At 37.4% G+C, this 22,374-nt stretch overlaps 2 protein-coding genes across 2 annotated transcripts; one reads left to right on the forward strand and one right to left on the reverse strand.

Moving 5' to 3' along the window:
* Positions 1 to 1,702: 1,702 nt before the first annotated feature.
* LOC110933695 lies at positions 1,703 to 3,186 on the forward strand. Its single transcript, XM_022176905.2, has 3 exons — positions 1,703 to 1,938; positions 2,398 to 2,493; positions 2,833 to 3,186. Exons 1-3 carry the CDS (start codon positions 1,843 to 1,845, stop codon positions 3,184 to 3,186), a joined length of 546 nt encoding a protein of 181 aa, XP_022032597.2. The 5' UTR covers positions 1,703 to 1,842.
* Positions 3,187 to 3,987: 801 nt separating this feature from the next.
* Positions 3,988 to 22,090, reverse strand: LOC110936869 (protein NRT1/ PTR FAMILY 4.3). Its single transcript, XM_022179282.2, has 6 exons — positions 22,037 to 22,090; positions 21,833 to 21,929; positions 21,195 to 21,412; positions 5,329 to 5,772; positions 5,128 to 5,255; positions 3,988 to 4,938 (listed from the first exon to the last, which is right to left on the reverse strand). Exons 1-6 carry the CDS (start codon positions 22,046 to 22,048, stop codon positions 4,089 to 4,091), a joined length of 1,749 nt encoding a protein of 582 aa, XP_022034974.1. The 5' UTR covers positions 22,049 to 22,090; the 3' UTR covers positions 3,988 to 4,088.
* Positions 22,091 to 22,374: the final 284 nt, after the last annotated feature.

Genomic DNA, 22,374 nt, shown 5'->3' on the forward strand with positions numbered 1-22,374 from the left:
GTGATTGACTTTATTTGTGTTGATTAATCTGATAACAGAAAGAAAGAAAAGAACTAAAGAGAACAGAAAGAACATAGGAAAGAAAAAAAGTAATTCAAGATTCCATTAACATTGCACAAAAAAAGACACGGTTGGGACTAGAACTTGGGATCCTCTGTATGGTAATTAACGGACTTATCCGCTGAATTGTGAATAGCTTTTGCTTATGAGTTCATCTCCAATAATATTTAATAATATTTATGGGTTCATTGATGTTTCTTATGTATAATCTATATTAAAATTTCGAAACGCCGTTGGTTCGTGTGAACCCGTATCAATCAATATAGATCCGCCCCTACACCTCGCACTGCAAATCTTTGTGTTTTGACCTGTAAACCACCCAGCTAAATAGGCTAGTGATAATGTCTTCCTTTATCTGATCAGCCAAACTGAGATGATTAAAAACCCTCTCGTTACGCGCCTTGCAAATGATGGCCAATAGGGCCTGTGTACGCAGCCTGGAAGACTGCTCTTTAGTGGCATCCAGCAACTGCTGCTAGGGGTGATCATAATCTGGGTCGGGCCAAAAATACCCGATAACCGACCCGAAAAATTACCCACACCGAACCGAACCGTATAATGTAGGTACAAGGATCGGTTCCTACGTTTCACAAGAAGTCGGGTTCAGGTCGGGTTGGTCCAAAAACCCAAGTATACAACTGGACCGAAATTAGTTGTAACACTAACACATAATATAATGGGGTCGCTGAGCAATGGGCTTGGTTGTGGCGCATTTGCGAAAGTACCCGTAAACCATGATTGAATTTACCCATAACCGATCCGAAATCTGGTAATTTGGTTAATCTTCGATCCATATTTCATTGTTTTTGGTTTTCCATAGAGTTTTTGAATTTACCCATTAATTTGATATAGTTGAAAATAACATGTGAAGTTGTTACTTTTAAAGGTAAACAAATATTGATAATATTGACATTTTTATTGAGAAGCTAATTTGTGGCATTGATAATATTCACGTTTTTATTAGGAAGCTAAATTGTGCCATTAAACAAAATTAAAAATAAGCCACTGATAAAATTTCCTTTAAAAATCTGAATTTAAAGCATGCTATTAGTTTACCTTCAACATTTTTTACTCTTAGCCTTTCTCGATTATCACTCCTCTGCTTCTCTTACCATTATTTACTGGATTGAAACCCCAACAGGGACAAGTGAACAATGTTAGTCGATGCCAGTCTCGTTATCTCAAAAGGAGAATCAGAAGTCTCGAACAAGAGAAGATGGCGAACTGCACTGGACCGATATACCCGGACCGTTAAATAACCGGAACGGACCCGATGCTTTAGGGTAGTAAATCGGGTATGATTATACATTGGTCTCGGTTCTCGGGTCGGGTCGGGTATTTCTCGGGTCGGGTCAGGTAGTTAAAAATGCTCACCCCTAGCTGCTGCAACTCATCCCACCCCGTAAGGTTATTCGGGTACGGGTTCTTCGGGGAATCCTTTATATCGGGTTTCGGGTAAAAAGGACAACCCTAGCTGTAAGTATACAAATTAATATTTTTATTTCAATTCAGTAACATTTAGTTTGTTTTTTTTTTCTGATTTCTTCATTTGGATATAAAAAGTTTCCAAAATACGGAACACTGGGATGCAATCAAGGAATCGATACAAGTAGAATGTGCAAGTTGTTTCAAGAACAGAAAGTCAGGAATGAAAAAACATTTTGATAGGCATGGAGGTTATAAAGATGTTGAAGAGGCAAAGAGACACCCCCCCCCCCTGAGTCAATAGATCCAGAAGCGTGGTGTAAGCTCATTGATGGGTTGTTCACAACTCCCGAGTATATGAATCGTTCTGAAAAAAATAAGGCAAACAGAGCAAAACAACTTTATGGAAGTTATCACGGGAGTCAATCTCTTGCCAATAGGCGACACAAAGAGGTAACCACTAGTACAAAATTACTTTTTTGAATCAGTAGTCATATGTTGGGTCACACAATTATAATTCGAAAATATATGTTGTAGGATACTGGCATTTTGTAATGTAGAGAATCAAACTAAAACTGAGAAATTTTGTGCAAAATGCATACCTTCATGTCTCTTAAAAGTACCTGTTGCCAAAAACCGCACAAAATTAGCACTACTACATCCTGGTGCATGTGATTATAATCGACTCATAATTGTAGAAAGATGTATAAAATATACAATATACATGGCTGAAAAGATTCAGACTTAAAATATACATGGCTGAAAAGATTAAGACTTAAAATAGTATTTACAAATGCCAACAAAAAAAACTTACAGTTAGAAAACATAGCTAACCATGCTTTTGTGACCTGCAGTTTATATATTGGAATAGAAATGGGTTAATAACAGAGCTAACCATGCTTTTGTTTACAGGTTAAAGAAACCGGGCGAGCCCGCTATGTTGAAGGTTGGAAAGAAATGCATTGTAAGAAAGGCAAATGGATTAACGACAATGCAAAACATGCTTGGGTAAGTTATATCATTTTTTGACCCGTTTAAACTTGTAAATTGTAATTTAAGGATACAAAATGGGTTCGGGTCATAATTTGGAAGATGCACTCCACCATCCTATATATAAGTTGTAGTTGTGTTTTAAACGCGCTAACTCGTGAAGATTATGATCTGGAAACTCTACTTCTCAAATTGTGAATACGTGAGTCTTATCCGCGTTTATTATGGGATATAACTTGTGAATAAGGCTGGATATTATTGCTATTATTATACAGACTGGTTATCCATTTTATAGTGGTTATGCTGCCGGATTTTCGTAAAGCATTTAATGTATGTATATCTTATTGTTTAATGCAGGAAAACATTGAAGAAGAGTATAATAGATTATTGTCGTGCTCGGGTGGGGATGAAATGGCGGTTGATCAAGTTGGGTGTCTTAAAAAAGCTTTAGGGACTCGTCATTCTCACTTACGGGGCGTTGGACGAGTTTTGAAAAGTGTAACACCCGAGCTATTCCTTAATGTAAATAGGGATGTAGAGGATGAGCGTTGGCGAAGACAAGAAGAAGCTAATGAGAAGTTGCAAAAAGATAATGAGGCTTTGAAAGCACAAATGAAACATATATTGAAGTTGGTACTTCCCGGCTCGTCATTTCCACTTGAAGAAGAAGATGATCAAGAAGAGGAACAAGAAGATGATGACTTTGTGTAACTTAGTTTCGTTTTACTTGGAAGAATGTATTTAAATGATATATTGCAACTTTTAAGTATTTAGATGTTATGTCTATTATATTAGAATTGACCTTAGTCTGATTTTAAAATTTGTCGTTTGAATGAATTGATGTTCATAGCTTTTAATTTAGGAAACCTGGAAAATTAGAAAAAAAAAATATCAAAAATTTTCATCTATAGCGACGAAATGTGGTTGTTATTGGTGACATATTAAAAATCCACCTGCAACCTATATCGACTAAATTTAGTCTCTATAGGAGAAAAATCTTATATTTTTAAAAACTCTATCGCGACTAAATTTAGTGTCCATAGAAGAAAAACTTTATAATTATAAAAAACCTGTAGCGACCAAATTTAGTCTTTAAAGATGAAATTGCAGGAAATTGTAAAAACCCTATAGAGACTAAAAATCCTCGCAATAAGTCAATCTATAGCGATGCCTGTGTAGCGACGAAAATAACAGCCTGTACGACGGATCAATAGCAACGACCTTGTTGCGACTAATTTTGGTCGCAATAGGTTACGGGCACGGAATTTCGTCGCGAAAAGCATTTTTTGGGTCGTCGCTATAGATCCGATTTCTTGTAGTGGATAGACAACTTTGCAAATCTATGCAAATCTATTCGTTACAGACGTATGAATTAAACTTAAATTGTTTCTATTTATCATTGTTGCTTGAATGATACTGTTTTTCGTATAATAGTTCGCTAAATATTTTACCAAGTAGACACCTCATAAGTAGATAAATTACCACACCCAATCATAATCATACAACTTAAAGGAAGATCAACAATATAAACTCGAGCTAAATTTGGAGATCTTTAACTTTGCATATAAAAAATCCTCCTTTGGATGATTTTATGTCCTCGCTTGAAGTGCGTTTCACTCATCCTCAACATCATGACTTTGTGGCCTATACTTATACTTGGTTGCAACAAAAAGATAAACTATGAAATTGATCAAACTCAATATAGCTAGCAACCAGTAAAACTTTTCCAAATGATTCCGATTTAGGTTGTTTCCAGACAACCATCCTCCGGTTTTTGTGACCCCTGTTGTTGCCCGGTTCACTATCTTCACGGTGATACTGCTCAAGTAAAACCCAAATGCCATTGAGCTCCAAAGAAAGCAAGAAGAGATGGATTTGATTGATTGAGGTGCTTGTGAATAGAAAAACTCGAGTAATCCCACATAAGTGAACATATCAGCTATACCATAAACAAAATATTGGAAGGACAACCAGAAGACACTAATGGGCAATGGTTGAAGCACAGGGGTCGCATCTAGCATGTTGTGGTGTTTAGCGACATTTTTTCTCTTTACTTCCACAATACCGGCAATTGCCATTGATAATGCAGAGAGAATAAGCCCCACACCTACTCTTTGTAAGTAAGTTATGCCAGTGGGAATGCCGGTAAATTTACGAATCCAAGGTACAAGGATTTTGTCATAAATCGGGATGGCAATGAGTAGGAATATTACAGGAATAATCGGGAGAGATGCAGGTGGAATGCTAAAAGAATTAGCTATCTTAATATCCATGGTGGCCCCTTGTTGTATTGAAAATGTTTGGAGTTGAGCTAAGCAAAGTGTCATAATAATGCTACATAAGAAAACTGGAACCATTGCTAGTAAGATTTTTGCATTTTCCACTTGTGTAACCCTACAAAGTTTCCAAGGACTTGGAGATTGATCAGTGTTACCAGATTGGATTGCTGCTTTGTCTAGCCATCTAACAAAAAAAAAAAAAAAATGAGAACCATTAAAATAGACATTAGACATAACAAGTTAGCAAAATAAATATTTACTTTATTGTCTAGCCACACCTCTACTCTAATTAAAATGTTTTGTGTTTCTTCAGGATTGAACATTTTAGCAACAAATAGAATGGAACAGATTGAAGTTATTTAAAAATGTTAACCTGTAAACATTTCTGTGAGGTAAGAATTCTTGATGAAGTGTAGCTTCGCATTCCATGGGTATCTCATGGAGATCAGAAGGGTCATCGGGAAGTGGAAGCTTTCGATTTCTAATAGCAGCAACGTAAACCTGAAAGTACAACAAGCTTAGGGAAATCCATTAATTAAGTGAATTTATGAAAATATGCTTGTTGTCTACAAACCTGTACAATTTCTGTAATGGCACTGCTTCCTTGAACAACATGTATACGATACCACGGTAATCCAAAAACAAAGATAATTACACCCAAGAACATGGCGATAAACGAAAGCCCAAATCCCCTATCAAAGCCTTTGTTGACTTGCACCCACACGAAGCAAGTTAAGCTAACTGAACCTCCCACTACAACACCTAGTAGCAAACAGTTGAAGAAAGTTGGCGTGTGTCTCGCCTCTTTTATATCTTTTTGTTCAAATTGATCTGCTCCGTGTGATGGCAGTGCTGCTTTTACACCCCCATTACCTACAGCTAGAAGGTAGATCGCAAAGAATAGGAGCACAGCATTTCCTTTATTCACTTTCTCGCAGTTTGATGTTGGCAAAAAAATGTTACATTGAGGTGGTTTGAGCTTTGGATAGTGAGCTTGTAGTGTGAGCAATGCAATCCCCTATGATAGATTATTTATTTATAAATTAAAAATTAGAAAAATGACCAAGTAAAAAAATATATGAACTGTGTTCCATCATGAACAAAGCACACATTTTGAACACCCACACACGAGTTTTTATCAACCTTGAAATTTTTAGTACCGAATTCAATTGAAATCTTTGTTCAATGAGCCTAGCCGAGCCCGAGCCTGAGCTCGACTAATTTATGATAGTTTGGGCTCGAGCTCGGCTCGATTCAAGCTTTGTTTTCAAAGCTCGAGCTCGCCTCGTTGGTATTTTCTCAAGCTCGACCTCGGCCCTGGCTCGGCTGGTTTATTATCTATTAATTAATATATTAAATAAAAATAATATAAACAATAAACTTATTAGGCTCGCGAGCTCCATAAATGAAGCTCGGGATCCTTTACTTAATAAGCTTATTTTAAGGTTCGAGTTCGGTTTGTAAACAAGTTTAAATAAGATTGGCTCGACTTGCATGGGTGGATCTTAGAAGGCCTGTGCCAGGGCCACGGCCCAGGCAAGTTTTTCGGCCGTAGTGCTAATTTTCCGCATTTCGATCGAAATTTTTTATATATACTATGTTCGGCCCAGGCATTTTTTAGTGCCCGTGTCTTTCGGCCCTGGGACGTTCAACGGGCAAGATCCGACACTGTCGACTTGGCTCGTTTACACTAAGGCTCAATAAGGCTCGATGAGCCTAACGAGCTTCACATGCGAGGCTCGAGCTCGGGCTCGATAAACAAATGAGCTTTATTTTAGACTCAAGCTTGGCTCGATAAGGCTCGATAAGGCTCGACTCGTTTCGAGCTTTTTCTCGAGCCGATCTCAAATAGCTCGCGAGCTGCTCGACTCATTTGCAATCCTAATCATGATTAACTCAAAACCATAATGTAGCTTTTAGTTATAATTAGCGGTTGCACCACTACCGCATGTCCGCATATGTAGTCTCACCACCACCGTATCATTGCTGCCGCAACTCAGCTCTGTGGTGGATACAGTTGTGCAGAGCGTTAATGAATCCTAATCCAAACGGCACTGTGTATTATCTTGGTTAAGTTGTAAATTTACATGTATTTTGAATGTGTGAATATAATTTGTAATTTTACATGTATAATATGATACGACATGATATGTTACAATACGACACCTAATGATACAATACAATACGTAATGATATAATATAATATGATACGACACATAATGAGACAATATGAAATGACACGATACGACACAATACGAAACGTCACGATGTCATATGATACAATACGATACGACACGTAAAGATAGAGTACGAATCGACACGATACGATACGTAACTTATAAAATGAAATAAAAAATTACTTCACCCTTATACAACTCGTATAACTCTTTACGATTTGTATAAAGGCTTTGTATTGGGGGAGGTTGATGCATATCAGCCTCATACGAACACCTATATAGCTCGTAAAGTCCTATAAGAGTCATATTGGGGTGCGTATAAGGCTGATATGAATCTGTAGGGGTGTGAACTTTTTACACGAAACATACCTAACACGAAATTCATGGGTTTGGGTTTAGTTTAAACGGGTTCGGATTAGTGTCAAGTTGAACCCGCGAACCCGTTTAGCTAACACGAAATTTATGGGTTTTTACAATTTCTTTTATGTCAAAAATTATATTGGGTGTATATTTTATGTTAGTATTATAACTTAAAAATAAAATTTGACATTAGAATTTATTATTTAAATGTCATTTTATTATATGCATTTATGTTTTTTTAGTAAATTTTAACTTTAGTATATTAAAGTGTGAAAAAAAAAATCAAAGAATAAAAAAAAATCAGGTTGAATGGGTCGTGTTCGAGTCTGGGAATATTCGGGTCGTGTTCAGGTTCATATATATGACAGATTTTCGGGTTCGGGTTCATCTAAATTTTTGGGTTCGAGTCGCGTTAAACCTGCCAAACCGCAAACATGACCCCGTTTAGCACCCGTACAAATCAACCTTCTCTCATACGAGTCACAAATCAAACGCACACCAAAACACACACTCAAGACCCGACAAATCAACCGGTCCTTTTCTCTCTTTTTTCGCCGTAAAGGTTAGTTATTTTCACTCGTGATCATGAATATGTATTTTGTTCTAAATTGTATCCGTTAAATTGTATGATTTTGGATTGATTTTGATTGGTTTTTTTTTTTAATCATTTTTTTTTAAGGGAAGAACCATACAAGGCTATATGTTGAAGATGATGATGATGTGGCCTACGCACATTTTCTTTAAATGTTGATTAACTAGAAAATTACCACGTCTGTTGCACGCGAGAATTCAGCCGGTATCGATTCGATTCCGTTCATTACACAATATATAGAATACTCACACTCGGTATAGCAATCGCAAGAGAAGCCAAAAATAGTGTTACATGTATCGACGAATTATAGATGTGTTTTAAATTTATAAGCCTTGGTGTCGACGAATTGTACACTCGTATCTACCCAGCAGAAAAAAAAAACGCATCAAAACGCTAATAAAGCTAACTTTATAGAATCCTTACAAAAATATTTAACATTTTCGCAAAAAAATCTATGATGAGATTAAAATAGAGTAGTTTAAAATTAGTATGAGATTAAAAGAAAATACATGAAAATCAAGTTTCTCATATATATTAAATTTTGAAATATGAATTTAAATTAACGAGAATTCTTTAGTTATAACTAAGTCGATTTAGGACGCGCACGTTATGTTGAACCTGCCAAACAGAAAAAAATAGACGATGTAAAAACGTTCACCCATACACGCACGTTGCGTCATATTAACTCGCAAAATTTAGAACGAAACGTAAAAACGTTAAACCAAAGACACATGTTACGATGTGTTAAGTCACAAAATTTAGAACGAAGCATAAAGCGAAAAATTTGCGGAAAATTAAAACTATAAAGGAACAAAGTTGAAAGTAAAAAAAGTTGTGATGACAGATTAAAAAGTTTTGTGTTTAAAGTAAAAAAACAAATAGTTTTGGGTTAAAAGTAATTTATGAAATAGTTTTGGGTGAAAAGTAATTTATGAAATACTTTTGGGTGAAAAGTAAAAAAACAAACCCCCAAACTCAAGGTTACAACAACCATATGCATAACCATTTTTTCTTTGAAAAACCCCCAAAACCAAGACTACAACACATAAGTAAAAAAATCAAAGTGGTTAAATTGCAAAAGATGAAAACTTTTGAATTAGAAGTGAAAAATCAAATTAATCAAAGGAGTTAAATTGTATAAGATGGAAAATTTTGATTAGAAGTGAAAAATCAAATTAATCAAAGGGGTTAAATTACCAAAGACTAAAACTTTAAACTTAAATTGTCAAAGATTAAAACTTTAAACTTAAATTGTCAAAGATTAAAACTTTAAGGTTAAAAAGAAAACAAAGATTAAAACTTTAAACTTAAATTGTCAAAGAATAAAACTTTAGGGTTAAAAAAAGAAAATTTCATTTTTTTTTTTGAAAAACACCCTAAGCCAAAGTTACAACTCATATATGCATAAAGGTCTTGCTTCTTTATAATGTTTAATTTGTCAACTGCATTAGGTAAAAGTGAAACATTACCATTTTTATTTTTACTTATAATATTTTAAAGTGTTGTTGAAAACCAAATAACATATCTATTAATGTAAACATATATATTTTGTTAAGAAATAAGAAATTGAGTGGGGGAGAAAATGATAATTATTTTAGAGTGAGTTAAATGCCATTTTAGTCCATGTGGTTTGGGTCATTTTGTCAGTTTAGTCCAAAGGTTTCATTTTTAACCTGTGGGTCCAAAAAGGTTTCACAGTTGTCATTTTAGTCCACTTGGTTAACTTCATACATTTTTTCTGTTAACGAGAAGGCCAATTCGGTCATTTTGTATGTAATTCTGTTAACTAAAAGGGCAATTCAGCCATATAAAATGACCGAATTGGCCTTCTCGTTAACAGAAAAAATGAATGAAGTTAACCCAGTGGACTAAAATGACAACTGTGAAACCTTTTTGGACCCACAAGTTAAAAATGAAACCTTTAGACTAAACTGACAAAATGACCCAAACCGCATGGACTAAAATGGCATTTAACTCATTATTTTAATATAAGATTTAGTAAAACAAATTAAAGGACCAAAGACCACCATCAAAGCTTTTTTGTTTTCTTCTTGTTCGTCATCCTCAACATACCAGTTCAACATCATCGTGACGGTTTCACCTTCAACGCATGTTTCCCGAACCATGTCTCTTGTCAATCCTTTTAATCCACCACCAACACACGAAAACTCTAGACGAACCCGTTGTTTCCTCTCGAGACTCATGGCATAACCCACACCTTTTAGGGGTCCGGCGAATTCGTTAAGCAGCGATGGCGACTCGACGGCTGTTGCATGTTGTAGATCGGGAACGGAGGTGACGATTCGTGTGCAAAACTGCTGCTACCATGGCTAATCTTTTAGGGTTCTAGCGACAGCGGCGGTGACTTATCATCGTCTCCGATTATATATCTTCTCTCTCACCTGTTGAGATACCGTAACCCGTGCAGTTGGTGATTGTCGGAGGTTAGGAGGTGGTCGGCAAAAACATGAGACCAACTATTTTTGGCCGATGCTTACTCTAAAGGAAAAGGTTAGAAACTTGGACCAACGAAACCCATGATGGTAGTACCGGCGGTGGTCAGTGAAGGCCTTTTACCGACGTGGTAACTGTCAAAAATGTTACGGTGGTGTAGTGGTTTGGTGATGTCGTGCTGTGTTGTTTGTTCCCAATTCACAAATGTTGGAGCTTGTACCTTGTGTTGATTAAGTTGTGCACCAATCATGGAAAGACATGTATTTGACACTGTAGCTAACTTCCTACTTATATATAACTAGTTATAGCCCCGCCCGCGTTGCGGCGCGATGGCCGAATAATAAGCGAGTGTTAGGCAGCTCATTGACACGAAAAACAATTAAATCGAGTCAACCAACTAAAAAAACAGAATTTTATTTTGAACTGGTGGCGAAAAGGTAATTCTGAGTTGAGGGCAAAACCACAATTTAATTTTGAATGGAGGGAAAAATCGTAATTTTGAGTTGGGAACAAATCGTAATTTTATTTTGCGCTAGGAGCAAAATCGTAATTTTAAAGAGGGGGCAAAAACGTTATTTTAGAATGGATATAAAATAATAAACTGGTTGGTCCAATGGGGGAGTGCCAGGCAAAGTCGTAATTTTGAATTAAAGGCAAGATCGTAATTTTGAGATAGGGAAAAAAATGTAAATTTTATTTTGAGTTGAGGGCAAAAACATAATTTTAAAATGGATATAAAATATTGGCCGACATGTGATGGGCAGAAACTTCAGGACGGGCTTTTCCCGAAAGGGATTGGCAGACCAGAGAGGGGGGTTAAGCTGCTGGGTGGAGCTGTTAGCCGTGACCCTAGCTTCGTTGGCGAGTTGGCAGGGCGGCGGGCGACGGGGGCGGTTGAACTCATGAAACTCTTGCCATGCCTTAGGGACCCTCAATGTGAACTCCTTCTGCTAAGATCGTGCATGGGGGTTGCTAAGTTACTTTTCGGGCTGCGAACTTGTCAACCTTATTTGATGGAGGATGCATCATCTCGGTTCGATGATGGCCTCCGAGAGGCTATAGAAGACATAGTCGTAGGTGGTGGCCCATTCTTTGGGGACCTCCAATGGCGTTTGGCATCCCTGCCAATGCGTCTAGGTGGTTTGGGTCTGCTCTCAGCTCGAGATGTCGGGGTTTATGCTTTTGTGGCGTCCAGAGCTCAGTCTTGGGAATTACAGGATCATATCCTTCGGAACAGTGGGGTTGTCGAGCTCGACGTGGACTATCTGCAGGCGCTTGAACGCTTAAATGTCTATCTCCCAGACTTTGATATCGGCGGTTTCTCTAAAAAGGACACCGCCCCCTCGAAACCACAAACAACTTTGTCGAATGCTCTGTTTAGCAAAATCGCTCAAAGACTGGGAGAAAATTCTGATTTGTCACCTCGCCAAAGGGCGGTGTGGGAGTGCCTGAAGGGTCCCCATGCTCAGGATTTTCTGACCGTTATCCAATTGAGGGGCTGGGACAATGTATGTCAGCAGTAGAATACATAGCAATCCTTAAATACCGGCTGATGATCCCTATGTATCCAGAGATGAAACATGCCCAATATGCCGTAAAGCTTGTATGGATAAATACGGAGAGCACGCAGTGCATTGTAAAGAGCTCCTTGGGTTCAAATATCGGCATGACTGGGTACGAGATGTTTTGTGGGACATCCTGAGAAGAGCTGGGATTTCAGCTAAGAAAGAGGCTCCTGTGAATTTCCTTACGGACCCCATGGAAGGGAGATCTACTCTGCGACTAGCAGATCTGCTCGTTTTTGGTTCGGCTAGGGGGAAACACGCTTGTGTTGACCTCACGGGGGTTTCCCCTCTGGTTGGCTTAAGGGAAAATGGGTTTGTAGCTGGTCAAGCAGCAAGAAAGTCAGAATCGAAGAAAGTTGACAAGCACGCTAAAGCTTGTGCAGAGAACCAGCATGTTTTTGTCCCTTTTGCCTTTGACACATTTGGCTCTCTAGCGCCAGAAGCTATCCAATTCCTGACCAGGGTCCAACGGGTCATCCACAACAATTGCTCGGCACCAAAGGGACGAGATTTTATCTTTGGCAGATTAGGGTTTGCCATTCAGAAAGGGGTGGCGGCGCAGCTTGTTGCCCGTCTACCTTCTGTTTTGATGTAACTTGGCAAATATGAATGAAAAATATATTTCTTTTTCTTAAAAAAATATAAAATAAAAAACATGTTGGTCCAATTGGGGAGTGCGGGGCAATAAACCGAATATTTCTCTCTCATAACATTTATGTCTGTATAGAGGGCAAAATCGTAATTATATTTTGAGTTATAGGCGAAATCATAATTTTGAGCTTGCGGGGGGGGGGGGGGGTCATAATTTTATTTTGAACTGTGGGCAAAAACGTAATTTTGAGTTGAGGGTAGAATCGTAATTTTAAGGTAGAGGGAAAACCAAAATTTTATTTTAAACCGGGGGCAAAACCGTATTTTTAAACGAAGGGCGAAACCGTAATTTTAAACTGAGAACAAAATTAAAAATGAGTTTTTGAACCGAGGGCAAAAGCGTAATTTTGAGCTAGGGGCAAAACTATAATTTTATTTTGAGCTGGGGGCAAAAACGTATTTTTAAACGAAGGACGAAAGCGTAATTTTAAACTGGAAATAAAATGAAATTTAAAAAAGGTTGGTCCAATGGGGGAGTCCCAGACAGCTGCTAAGGGCGAAACCGTAATTTTAAACTGAGAACAAAATTAAAAATGAGTTTTCGAACCGAGGGCAAAAGCGTAATTTTGAGCTAGGGGCAAAACTATAATTTTTTTTGAGCTGGGGGCAAAAATGTATTTTTAAACGAAGGACGAAAGCGTAATTTTAAACAAAAAATAAAATTAAATTTAAAAAAGGTTGGTCCAATGGGGGAGTGCCAGGCAGCTGCCTGGCACTATTCCCCCAGCTTCTAAATGTATAAGTAGGAAATATAAATATAAATATAAATATAAATATAAATATATATATAAATATAAATATAAATATAAATATAAATATAAATATAAATATAAATATAAATATAAATATAAATATAAATATAAATATAAATATAAATATAAATATAAATATAATAATAAAAATAAATAATAAGTAATAATAATAATAATTTACAAATAAAAAATATTTAAAAAGTTATAAATTAATAAGTTTATTAATTATTATTAATTTGTTACAATATTTAAAAAGATTATAAATTACCATGTTTTTAATAATTAAGTTTATTTTCTTTTAAATATGAATTAGTTTATTTGAATATTAAACAATATCTAGTTTTTTTATGTCGCGCGTTGCGGCGAAAACGAGCAAATTATAACGTAAAACAAACGTGATTTGAAAACAAAACATGTTGTTTAGAAAGTCATACTATTAGAACGGTTTAGTTTATCATCGTACCATTTTATGATAACAAATAAATACTTTATTTTGAGTACAATATCGTTTTTAAAAAAACTTGTGACGGAATGTTAGAGAAAAAATCAAGCACAACTACGTATCAAATTAATAAATAAATTAGTATATGTTCTAAAAAAGAAAAAAGAAAAAAAGAATTATTAAAAAATGGTAAAGGAAATATATGGTTTTAAAAGGTGAATAAAATAATAAACTATTATAATATATTAAGTAAAAAATAATCAAAAGCTATATATTATTATAAAAATAAAGTTAATATTCATCGTAACTTTAATAACAATATATATATAGGGGATGGTTCAAATGAAAACCACTTTTATTGTGAAAACTCGAAAACTAATTAAAAAAAGCCTGAAAAACACACAAAAAAAATTTTTTTTTTTCAATTTTTTTTATAAAAATCGCTGGTTTTTATATATAAAAAAACTTTTTTCAAAAAAAAAAAATTGTGTAGTGCACATGTGTAATAATACACATGTGTAGTACACATACACATGTGTAGTATTACACATACACATGTGTATTATTACACATGTGCACTACACAAAAATTTTTTTTTTATATAAAAACCTGCGAATTTTGGTTTGCAAAAAAAAATTAAAAAAATTATGTTTTTTTTGGCTTTTTTTATTTAGTTTTCGAGTTTTCACAATAAAAAGTGGTTTTCATTTGAACCTTCCCCTATATATAATGTTGTTAAATATAAAACTAAAAGACGTATACCGACTCGATTTTTAAAAAGCAGACGAAATCACTATGGAACCGAACCTCCTCGATGCCGCTTAATTCATTACCAGAACAAGCTCATTCAAGTGGGTGCGGAGGACACGTCAACAGCCTAAACTAGCAAACAAATATGCTCGGCTGGACTCTTTTCTCGTATGCCAGATGATAGTCTTCCTCTGATGTCTCCAAGCCGGCCATAATAGAATCGATAGGCGAAGCAGCCAATAGCAGTCTGTTCTCGCCTATCGATAGATATCAGGTTGCTTCCAAGCTCAAACCATTTGAAACTTTACAGGTCAATATGGATGTTGATGTGAGACAAGCGGGTCAAGGGCGGGCGCGTGAGGTCGGTAGGCCCTCGGTTGACCCGCTACACGACCACCACACTTAGATTTTGAGGAGCATACATATGCTTTTGGCCGTCGTCGAAAGCTACGTAGGATACATGTCTTCAGACATGTCGTGACTGATTGGACAATGTTGTCATTGAGGATGCCAGAGCCCAGGATATCATTAGACTTGATACCCCGTCGTATCGATTGTCCAAGACAGCGTTCCAGGCTTCCGGCCGTCATTTCACGAGCTGGTTGTCGAGTTCATTGCCTCATTCACTTTGACGCCTCGGTCAGATGATCAACCGGAGGAAATGGACGATTCGGACCACCCATTTGTCATGGTTAGTTACTATTTGGCATGTCGCACATATGAGATGTTGTTTCATCATTTTGCTTTGGTTTCCAGATATATACCGAGTCGGAGACCGTTACACCATTTTACATGATAGGATCTAGATTGTTGACTGATCTACGCTCCTCAGTTTCTTGATGGTGATTGCTGAGTCCCGCTTTGGCAGGAGCAATGGAAGACTCATTGCCATTAGACACCCTTTATACCTATATTTGCACAAACTTATCGGTACCTCACAGGAGATGAGTCGCGAGTGGTGCAACCAGGACGACCTGTTTTATATTTAGTGTTTATTATATAAACGGTCGTGCGCCCTGGCCAGGTGTCTCGGGGAGTGGTTCGCATCAGTACATCACCAACAGGAGCGAAGGTCGTTGGACGGAGCGGCGTACATCACCATCAATACCCGCTCCTTGGGCCTCATTTTAGATGGTGATGCCCGTTTTTTGCAGCGTTCAAGTCAACGAGATTATGTTGGAAGACACTGATAGGCATGCGCCTTATGCGCGAGTATCCGGGCATTGGTGTTCGGTTTCACGAGAGGGAAGATTCTTATCCCTGACGCGTTGCCGGAGGCCATACCACCTTTGGTTGAGCTGGGTAAGCCCGTGAATGTGGGTGACGCTTCGGATGACCTTCCAGTAGACGTTGAAATCCTACCACCATCGCCGCCATATGGGGTGCCTTTGTACCCCCAACACGTTTTCATTGATTTGCCTGCGGCTATCGCCGCGACGTTAGATGGGATGGAGCGACGGTTAGAGCACCAGAGATCGCCACCATGCCTGCTTCGAGGACCCTTTATTACGGGTTATTCAAGGGGTGGGGGATATGGATAGGGCGTAGGCGCTTGGTATTCAACCTCGACCGATACCCTTGCTACAAAAGTATCTAGATGATCCGACCCCACATGATCCACCGGTGGCGGGTCAGGATCCATAGGGGCCATGCGCAAGTTTAGGAAAGTTGTCTTTTTTTTTTTTTTATATTTCACATTTTGTTGTATTTTGATTTTGTTGTGTATGTACAAACTTATTATGTGTTTATATTTCAGTTATTTATGTTTGTGATGTTTATTTACAATGTTTTGAATGGTTGGTTAGTTACATATAACGTATAATATGATACGACATGACACAATACAATACAATACAATACGACAAGACACAATACAATACAATACAATACGACAAGACACAATCATATTCAATACAAGATGTTTAATATTAATATTAAAAAAATATACGACACGACACGAGACAATAAGACACAATACGATACGACACATCACAACATGATAAGATTACAAAATATAAAATTAATATTTCAATTTTTTAATTAAACACCTATATTTTGCAAATTTTTAAGGATAACATTTGTATGTCATCATTTATAGGTGACAGGCAGTTCAGGTGTTTAAGGTCAGTCTTATACGACTCCTATATAGCTATGCGAATCGTATATAAGACAATAAAGTGTCAAAGAAGACACTTAGTGTTATTTGGTATAGAGAATGAGCCGATTTGGGTTTGAAATTGTATTGAATTGTATTGAAGTTGTATCGAAGTTCATTTTCTAGGGTTACAAAGAAATGGTGCTTATATAGAACACCAAGTTACATATTAGCCCCCTATACTATTTATTTTCTTCTTTCCGACACTCCCCCTCAAGTTGAGTAGTGGGGTTACCAATGCTCAACATGCTCAAACAACTATTAAACGCGTTTCCGTTGACTGCTTTTGTGAGGATATCTGCAAGTTGATCTTTTGATGCTACATACGGGAGCTCTATGATTCCTCCTTCCAACTTTTCTTTGATGAAATGTCGATCTACCTCCACGTCTTTTGTTCGATCATGTTGAACTGGGTTTTCTGAGATTTGTATTGCAACGGTATTGTCACAGATAACTTTACTAGGAGCCTTTTGTGAAAAACCAATGTCTTCTAGCAGCTTCCTGATCCAAAGAACTTCGCTTAACCCTCGAGCTATACCTCTGAACTCTGCTTCTGCACTTGACAGAGCAACCACCTTCTGTTTCTTACTTCTCCAGGTAACTAGGTTTCCGCCAACCAAGGAGAAGTACCCTGATGTAGACCTTCGGTTTCCCTTATCTCCTGCCCAGTTTGCGTTAGTGTAGAGCTCAACATTTAAATGCCCATTTGTTTTGAACAACACACCATGGCCTGCAGTTCCCTTGAGATACCTTAGAATTCTCTGAGCAGCTTCCATGTGGGCAACTTGTGGTTGGTGCATAAACTGACTTACCACTCCAACAGCGTAAGCTATATCAGGGCGAGTATGGGAAAGATAAATTAACTTGCCCACTAGCCTTTGGTATCTTTCTCTGTCTGCGAGCTTTCCATCGAGTTCCATGTGAAGATTGTGGTTCACCACCATTGGCGTATCAGCTGGTTTACAATCAATCAACCCAGTTTCTGCCAGGAGGTCAAGAACATACTTCTTTTGGCAGATGAAAATCCCCCGTTTAGATCTGAGAACTTCAATTCCAAGGAAATACCTGAGATTCCCAAGGTCTTTCATTTCAAACTTTGAAAACAAATTCCTTTTCAGTTGTGCTATTTCTTCTACGTCATCTCCGGTGATAATCATGTCGTCCACATATATGATCAAGCAAGTTACGAGGCCGTTCCTCCTTTTGAGGAATAAGGTATGATCAGCGTTACTTTGGCGGTACCCGTATTCTTTCATGGCCAAGGTGAACTTTCCAAACCATGCCCTAGGAGACTGTTTTAGCCCGTATAGAGATTTCTTCAACCTACAAACTTCCCCATCTTTAAAACCCCCTGAAAAACCTGGAGGTGCTTCCATGTAAACTTCTTCGGTTAGGTCTCCATGAAGAAATGCATTTGTAACATCAAATTGATGAAGGGGCCAATCCTTATTAGCTGCAACGGAAAAGAGGACTCTGATGGTATCCATTTTTGCAACCGGAGAAAATGTCTCAGAGTAATCGATCCCATACGTCTGAGTGTACCCTTTGGCTACAAGCCGGGCTTTGTATCTTCCAATGGAACCATCTGGTTTATATTTAATCGAATACACCCACCGGCATCCAACAGTTTTCTTTCCTTTAGGAAGAATGCACTTTTCCCATGTATTGTTTTTCATAAGAGCACGCATCTCCACTTCCATTGCTTCTTCCCAGTTCTTCTTACCTTGAGCTTCCTTTACGGAATTAGGTATCTACTCAGTGTATAGGGAAGCAACGAATGCTTTTCCACTGTTAGATAAGTTCCCGTTGACCATATTAGCTACAGGATATCTTGAATTCCTGGTTTCCCTCTCTGGGGAGTACCGCTTTGGAGGAACTCCTCTATTGGATCTAGGTGGAAGAGAGTATCTTCCGGTAGTCTCTGTTGCAACTGATTCAACATGTTCAACAACTGGTTCAACCTGTTCAACAACTGGATCAACATGTTCTGTAGTTGTCGGTTCTATATGTTCCCCTGTTGTCTCATAGTTATAAAACGTAGAACATTCAGGGTTCTCAGTATTTCTTACCTCAGGCATCACGTTGGATGGACTTTCTTCAGTGGTACTGTGCTCCGTGGATTGTGTGTCTGTTTTTGAAGGACTTGCAGTACTGTGATAGTTTTCTGTTGTGACTTCTTCAGATGAGGGAATTTGGGTTAACCAGCTCAGAGTGTCTATACTGTCATTCTCCCCCTGACCACTGAGTTGGGTGTTATAAAAGTATTTTGTTTCAAGAAAGTCAACATTCATTGTGGTGAACATTTGACGAGTTGTTGGATTATAACATTGGTAACCGATTTGATCGATCCCATAGCCGACAAATACACATTTCTCAGCACATGGGCCAAGTTTGTTCCGGTTGGTTTTGGGTATATGGACAAAAGCGGTACACCCAAAGATTCGAGGTTCAAGAGTAAGAGGATGGGGAATATTGGCAGATTTAGACAGACAATCTAGGGGAATCTTGAATTTAAGAGCTTTTGTGGGAAGCCGATTCAGCAGATACACGGAGGTTGCAACTGCCTCCGGCCAGAAAGATTTAGGGACTTGAGATTCTATCAAAAGGGCTCGAGTCATTTCAAGGATAATACGGTTTTTCCGTTCGGAAACACCATTTTGTTCTGGGGTATGGGCACAAGAGGTTTGATGAATTAATCCTTTGGTTGTAAAGAATTGTTTCATAGATGTATTGACAAATTCCCCCCATTGTTGGATCGAAGGATTTGGATTTGAGTTTGAAACTGAGTTTGGATCATAGCATAAAACATGACAAATTTTTCGTAAACTTCGGCTTTATTTTTTAAAAAATATACCCATGTCATGCGAGTGCAATCATCCACGAATAATATAAAGTACCGAAGACCCTGCCCCCCAATTACAGGAGCAGGACCCCACACATCGGAATGGATTAATGAGAAAGGTGAAGCAACTTTCGTATTGCTAGGTTTGAACGGGTGTCGATGGCTTTTGGCGCGAAGATAAGTTTCACAATCTATTTTCCCATTTGAAAGGAAGAGTTTTGGAAACAAAAGGTGCGAATAACCATGAGATGGATGTCCCCAAACGTCGATGCCATAGCCAGGCGTCCCGGTTATCAGTTCCATGAGCCAACATCACAGTACCCTGGTGAGCCACTTCATCCACATAGTACAATCCTTGGCGCTCAGTACCACGTCCAATAATCACACCCGTCCTGATATCCTGTAGGAGACAGAAAGTAGGGTGCATTAGTACCGTGCAATTTAATTCTTTGGTAATATGACTGATTGACAGTAATTTGTGCGATAAGGACGGAACTTAGAGGCAATTTGACAATTTCATAGTTGGTGAAATTTCAATTACTCCTCCTCCTTTCACTTGCATCGTTCCGTTGTTTGCTGTATGTATTTGAGATTTTTGAGGTTGGGTCATTGACCGTATGTCTAATGGTTCAAACGTCATGGTGTCAATGGCACCAGAATCAAAAATCCAAGCACTGTTCTTACTATGATTGATCTCCATTTTTTTTAACGTTGTCCCGGCACGGTTATTAAGTAACCAACCAAGCCAGCGAATTTATTAATTTCGCTGGATACTTGAACTCGCGTTCAAGATTTTGGTTCGGAATAACTCCGCTAAGAGGCGAAGCTATCTCAGCCGGCGAATTTATCGAAATTCACCGGTGACTTGAACTCGCGTTCAAGATTTAAACAACCCCAAGTAATTTCGCCCGAACACTTTCGCTGACTTCCGAATGAAACAAGTCTGCTATCTTTATTCGAAAAATTATTTCCGCCAACAAAAGAAGGGATTGCAAAAACCAAATATTAAATTCGCTACTAGGGTATGTCCTAACCCTAATTCGTGCACACTCCAAATCTTCGCTGCCGCCACCCAAAAATAATTCCTTTTTTTTCCTTCCCAAGACAAAGGTATGAAACCAAGGTCTACACGTGATGGTGATGATTGATGTTGACTTTCTTATTCACCTCTAAGACAAAAGTATGACAAGGGTCTCTGAGAATAAAAAAAGCTTCATGGGAATAAAAAACAGTTGCTAGAAACAAAGGTATGAACCAAGGTTTGTGGGAATAAAAAAAACTTCGTGGATCGAAGAGGGATTCGAAGATGATTGATTTTGGTTTGATTGATTTTGGTTTGGTTGGATCGAAGAACAGATTGTTTTACGGATCAGAAACTCTGCTCTGATACCATGTTATTTGGTATAGAGAATGAGCCGATTTGGGTTTGGAATTGTATTGAATTGTATTGAAGTTGTATCGAAGTTCATTTTCTAGGGTTACAAAGAAATGGTGCTTATATAGAACACCAAGTTACATATTAGCCCCCTATACTATTTATTTTCTTCTTTCCGACACTTAGGACGTCCAAATAGATAGTGCCTTCATTAAGAGCAACATTATTGTTGTACACTTGTACTATTTTACTTTTTTTCAATGATCAAAGTACACTCAGTTTTAAATAATGAATATATATTCAGAAAAACTTAAATAACACTTACCACACATTCTACACAAGCCGCAATAAGAACAGTTCTAAATCGTCCTATGTACGCATCCGCAAGACAAGCCATAACGATGGAAAGAATATAGCAGGTACCCAAGAAGTTGGTTACATGGTTCGCTGCTTCATCTATGTCATAATGCATTACCCCATTAAAATAAGTCACAAAGTTCACCGCCAGTCCCAAGTTTGCCATGTTTTCGAATGCGAATGTTGCTGGAGCACAAAGATGGTCGTACAATTAGCAAGTAACAATATATACTTATTTTATATGTAACTCATTTTTTTAACTTGTAACAAACACCCAGTTATCTAAAAACATTTCAAACACTTTGTTGTGTTACTCTTTTTGTAACTCTTGTTTATGTTTGACCTATTCAATTGTTTCTGTTTTACATTCAACGCATGCCATCTCTTCACTTCTTTTTCGTTATCTAACCATTTGACTCGTTTTATTTGTATGCTTCTTTTAGTAGCTATTCTATTGGTTATCTTGAGGTGAATATTTTGTTTGAATTTGACCCATTTTCCATATATTTTTGTTGAATTTTGTTTTAGTGATGCAGTACTAAGGATCGCCTAAAGTTGTAAAGTGTAAAGTGTTAACATAAAAGTTTAGGAAGCCAAAAAACCCACCAAGTACGAACATAGCAGCATGCATGCCTCCATGCTTATTCTTTGTTGCCGGTCTTCCTTTCCAGTCAACCTTACCAATAATGAGCACATCTGTTTCCTGATAATTAGAATCAAAACAAAAAAAAAACTGGAAATAAATAAACATAATTAATAAAAGTAAGGAGACCCCAAAAACATATAAAGAAATATGTAAGAATATATTACAGTGAGATCCATGATAATCAGGGATCTTGAAACTGCTACAAGATAGAAATACAAATTCTGAAAATGGTGGAAGCAAAGGTTTCAGCCATAGATAAAGAAAACCTTTGTTGTGCTACACTCTACACTACACTACTACTTCATTATATAAGAATCTATGTGACGAGGGTATAAAATTAAATTAAGTAACTAATTTATTTGATGATGTTGAAATAAACAGTTGTTAAAAACTTAATTACATAGATGATGACCAATCATATCTCGTCAACGGGGTATACTTTATTTTTAGTTTTAATTTGGTTTTTATTGTATTTTAATAAATATTATATTTTCTTTCTTCG

The sequence above is a fragment of the Helianthus annuus genome, chromosome 4, assembly GCF_002127325.2.
Source record: "Helianthus annuus cultivar XRQ/B chromosome 4, HanXRQr2.0-SUNRISE, whole genome shotgun sequence".
In the NCBI taxonomy this organism is placed as follows: Eukaryota; Viridiplantae; Streptophyta; class Magnoliopsida; order Asterales; family Asteraceae; genus Helianthus; species Helianthus annuus.